The sequence below is a fragment of the Penaeus monodon genome, chromosome 26 (genome assembly GCF_015228065.2).
Source record: "Penaeus monodon isolate SGIC_2016 chromosome 26, NSTDA_Pmon_1, whole genome shotgun sequence".
NCBI classification, from domain to species: domain Eukaryota; kingdom Metazoa; phylum Arthropoda; class Malacostraca; order Decapoda; family Penaeidae; genus Penaeus; species Penaeus monodon.
This window is the reverse complement of record NC_051411.1, coordinates 27174059-27179058: the sequence shown is the minus strand read 5'-3', so window position 1 is coordinate 27179058 and position 5000 is coordinate 27174059. Positions and strand designations below refer to the sequence as shown.

Below are 5000 nucleotides of genomic sequence, written 5' to 3'. Positions count from 1 at the left end.
AATTCACTTTTTTTCTCTCTCTCTTAACAGTTTATTTGTATAGAGTGTAGGAATATTATTTACATAAGAATAAATGTAGGATTAACAAACTTATGGACTTTGCTCGCACGTCTTTCATTTTTATTTGTATTTTTCGGTTGTAGAAGGTAATTGTCTTTATATGATACAAATATTGCTTTCTTGTTTATTCAGTGAAAAAGAGAAAAAAAAAGTGACAATTCATGATAATTCTCTTGAATTGTTATATGGTAGTCTTTCATAACATTAATGAAGAGAGAGAGAGAGAGAGAGAGAGAGAGAGAGATACCGAGAGAGAGAGAGAGAGAGAGAGAGAGAGAGAGAGAGAGAGAGAGAGAGAGAGAGAGTAAGATTACTATTCACAGAATGAAGTGGTTTACATATGGTATTAGAAAATCTATATTTGTTATTATAGTATGATTAATATGTTATATATTGTTTCCACATATATTGGCTTAACATGAAGTATATTCATGAGATTTTAATGTTCTAATAAACATATTTTTTAGCTGTATATGATAAATGAACAACACAAGCAATGAGTTATAAATTGTTTCCTTCTGACATAAACTGGACACTTTTCGTATGACATTTACTACACTGGAATATGATAACCTTGTGACGGGTTTCATCCCCCTCCCCCTTTTTTTTCAAGAGGGATATCCCTTATCCAAGTTCTAATAATTTTTTTACATAATGTTTTGTATCAACAGTAAAACACATCTCTTACTTCCTTTCCAATTCAAAATTATATTCTAAGGGTAATGGTTTGGTAGGGATTTATGTCTTTTTAATGTACCAACTAAAATGGTATAGTTTCAGTTCCCACAGCCATGTAATACAAGGTAGAATTTTCCTGTAATAAACATAATGACCAAAAATAACACACTTTTCATCTGTGGTATTACCTTCACAAGTTGATAATAAGAAAGTTATGCAACACATAAGACTTGGGTATACCTTTACAGAAAATAGTCAAAGAGAAAAAATACACATACTAATGTATAAAATAATCTATGTAGGTAAAATATAGTGTCAGAGATGAAGAAAATAGATTGCAACAAATGCCCCACAGAGAATAAATCCACAGCAATTGGGAGGGGGTGGTGGGAAGCCCCCTATAGGGAAATATGGTGATCGGCTGGGGGTCTGGGGCCGAAGACCCCAGGTTGGGAAGGTTTTGGGTTCATACAGCAATGTTTGTGGCTGGAGTAGTAAGGACTTTGTCTCAGAGGGGTGCGTTCACTTCATTAACAATACCATTACTTTCATTTATATCATTTGTGATGGAAAATAACCAGAGATTCACACATATTACAGTGTTGATAATTGAAATTAGTAATAATTATTGTAAGATAGGATGGCTGTGTGAAACTCAAAAATTATCCTTTAAAAATAAAATGAAATAAACTTGAAATTTAGATTTTGGTAATGATCTATTTACCAGGCATATTATTTCCTGAACATGAGCTACTAATTAGGCAGTTTGGAGTAGTGCAGTAAACAGAACTGCCCTATGGTAGTATTAATCAGTATTTGTATTAATGTTCTCTTTATTCCAGAACTCAAGATGGACTCCTCCCCAGACATTGCACTTGTCAACTACAAGAGTCCGCATGAGTCACCAGGGCCAGGAGAGCATTGTCCCACTGTTGAAAACAAGGAAATTAATCGATTAGAAGAAACACATACTTTGCTGTTAGATGATGGGGGTGACAAATCTCGGAGTAAAAGCAATTCTTTGGAGGTTAGCACCCCTTTTCTTGCTTCCTTTCTCCCAAATACTTCTCTCTCACTCTTTCTTTCTCTCTCTCTCTCTCTGCCTTTCCCTTTCTCTCCCTTTCTCTTTCTCTCTCCCCTTCTCTTGCTCTCTCCCTTTCTTTTTCTCTCTCCCTTTCTCTTTCTCTCTCCCTTTCTTTTTCTCTTTCTCTTCTCTCTCTCTCTCTCTCTCTCTCTTTCTCTTTCTCTTTCTCTCTCTCTCTCTCTCTCTCTCTCTCTCTCTCTCTCTCTCTCTCTCTCTCTCTCTCTCTCTCTCTCTCTCTCTCTCTCTCTCTCTCTCTTTCTCTCTTACTCTCTTTTTTCCTGTTTTTGTGTTCTTTTTTCTCTTCTCTTCTCTTCTCATCCTTTCTCTCTGTCTCCCTACTCCCTGTCTGCCTTGCCTTTTTCAGATAAGAAATTTGATCATCCAAAGAATAGCTCTCCAATAAAGCACATTTCCAAGCATCTTAGTCCATCCATTCTTTTTCTGCAGAGTTTAGTGAACCCCCCACCGCCCTCAGAGCTAGGAGAGGCAGAGTCGGCTGTGTTGAGGGGAGATGCCATAGGGGACACTGCTTACACACAACGCTGGGTCCTGAATACACTTTTGACCATTACTAAGGTAAGAGACCTTGTTGCAAGAATCAGAAAATAATGGGATTGGTAACATTTGCATAGCTGTAGGTACATCATGCTAACACAGACAAGTAGAGAGATTTTGCCGGTTTCTTTGACAAAATCTCTATACTTCTGGTACTTCTTTTGTTTTTCTTATGTATTGTAATACTGATATTAAGTAAGTAATTTTCCTCCACTTTAGGCTTTGCCTGAATACTTGGGCGCTGATGATGGGCCAGCAGAGGAAAACGGCAAAAAGGTGGAAGGTGGAGAAGGAGATCTAATTGAAATGAAAGAATCAGATGGACAGGTAAGGACATCAGAGACAGAGGCAATAGTTTGACAGTAAAACAGGTAGACAGGTAATTGAAATAGAAATAAGTCTATATCATAACAACATAGACAAGTAATGATAATAAAAACAAAGGATGGGTAGTCTAATGACAACAGAATTAGAGGAACAGATAATAGCATAGAAACAGGGGAACAGATGATGAAACAGAGGGAAAGAGAGGGACAGAAAAAAGAATACGAGATTAAGATTAAAAGTATAAAATATAGTTTTAAAGATTTTTTTTTCTATATTTCTTTTTCCCCATAGTGGTACAAGCTGACATAAGTTATTTTTTCTCATGCATGACTAACCTCTGGTGGACCATAGTAATGAGCTGGTCAAGAAAAAATAATTATTGTAAAAATGTGTACTTAAGGAATTGCTACTTGTTTTCATATGTAATTTGTGTTAATCCATTTGCTGATAATACCAAGATGTATTATAGGAGTGTGTACATGTACAGTACACAGATGTTATATTTTCTGTATAGCTAGATAAATATATTCCAAATTATGTTTGTCAAAAATAACCAAAGAAATCAGTTTTATATTATCTTTATACTATTAGAACAGAACCAAAGAAAAGGAAAACACTTGATAGGAATCCCATTCACATCCAGAAACACAGATATCTGAAACAAATTAGACTTTACACTTTCATAAACTTAAAGCTTAAAAGATAATATAGAGACAACCTCACTGACACTTAATTTCCCACATCCAGGCAGAGGGACTAAGCGCCACCTCCATACCATCCAAGGCTGGTATTGTAGAGTTGGCAGAGGATGTGGAGAATGCAGCATGCCAGCTGTGGGACATGACGGCAGAGAAGGATGTAGTCTTGCATCTCCTGGAGTTCGGGGCTTTCGATATCCTGCATCTGGCAACGGACATTATCACACTCTCACGGGCGCCTAGGCTCACAGTTAGTCAGAGAGCTTTGGTGTATTTTGTATATTTCTCTCTCTCTCTCTCTCTCTCTCCTCTCTCTCTCTCTCTCTCTCTCTCTCTCTCTCTCTCTCTCTCTCTCTCTCTCTCTCTCTCTCTCTCTCTCTCTCTCTCTCTCTCTCTCTCTCTCAAACACTCCCTCTCTTTCTGTATGACTCATTTTCACACTTCTTTTTCTTTTTTTTCTTGTTTTTTATCTCTTTCTTTCTCTCTCTCAGTTCCACTCTTTCACTTTCTCATCTTTTAGCTGGTGCTTTATTGTCTCCCTCATCCTGGTGTCATTGATACATTGATAACGAAATGACATTCAGTCTTGTATAAACCTTACATTTTATACTTTAACTTCACATAAGGTCCATATGGAGAAAAGTGGAATTTCCTAGACCAGTATATCTGCTCAGCACCTGTCTTTGGACTATAAATCTCTCTATATTCATTACATTCTCTCCATGTCAATAACTTAAAGAAAATTTGTTTGGCTTATCTTGGGGGGGGGGGGGGTTACTGATTGGGTACTGGTTGGGAAAAGCAGTTAAGCCTGGTAGATTTCAGACTGTCAGAAGATGCCAAGAGTTCAACCCTATGAAGCAGAAATAAAACTAAGAGTATTGATGGTGGAAACTATAGTTCTAGTACCAATTCAGTAATAAAAGCAAATATAGGATAAAGTCTGACCAGAGATGAAATCATTAATTGCAGGGTGAGATCCAAGTCTCATAATACTACTGCAGTATTCATAGCATCTTCATCAATGGTAATGGTAAATTTTTCTGTAAACATCAGGTCCTTACCATATATGATATTGATAAACAATTCCTTATAATCATCCCAGGAAGTGGTAGTGGGTGTTGTGGCCAATATATGCTGCCAGGCTGAGGGTTGCGAGAAAGTCATCGAACACAGAGCCCTCCTGTCCTCCTGCTTGAACTTATTGCAGTCCACGGATGATGTGCCAACACTGGTGGAGTGTCTGAGGCTCTTGCAACTACTGCTCTGGCATGTGACTCACCGTGTGAAGCCAGAGGACCGCTCCAAATGCCCACTGGTGTTGGCACTTAAGGGTCAGGAAGCAATGAAGGTGGCACTTATCTTCATCCTGAAGAACAGTCTGAGTGGTGAGTAGAATGGGGGTTAATTGTTGCTTATGTAAATGTTCTCTTGTTGTTAGAATGAAGTTTTTGGTGATGATCATGTTTGTATATGCTGTGTGGTATTTTCAGCACATGGTGATTTTATACAGGCATTTGATAAATCTGAAGCTCCTCCTCAAATATCTAAGTTGATCAGATTTTGTTGCAGTTAACTGACCTTGGTTGACTTGCACC

General features: G+C 37.6%; 1 protein-coding gene across 2 annotated transcripts in view; it reads left to right on the top strand.

Moving 5' to 3' along the window:
* The window catches only part of LOC119590043, a 13083-nt gene that overhangs the window by 571 nt on the left and 7512 nt on the right, over nucleotides 1-5000 (top strand). For both annotated transcript variants that reach the window (XM_037938771.1, XM_037938773.1), the window contains exons 2-6: nucleotides 1581-1765; nucleotides 2270-2398; nucleotides 2597-2704; nucleotides 3452-3652; nucleotides 4508-4790. In XM_037938771.1, coding sequence (XP_037794699.1) covers nucleotides 1589-1765; nucleotides 2270-2398; nucleotides 2597-2704; nucleotides 3452-3652; nucleotides 4508-4790 — 898 coding nt within the window. In that variant the 5' untranslated portion in view covers nucleotides 1581-1588. The remainder of the gene's footprint in view (nucleotides 1-1580; nucleotides 1766-2269; nucleotides 2399-2596; nucleotides 2705-3451; nucleotides 3653-4507; nucleotides 4791-5000) is intronic.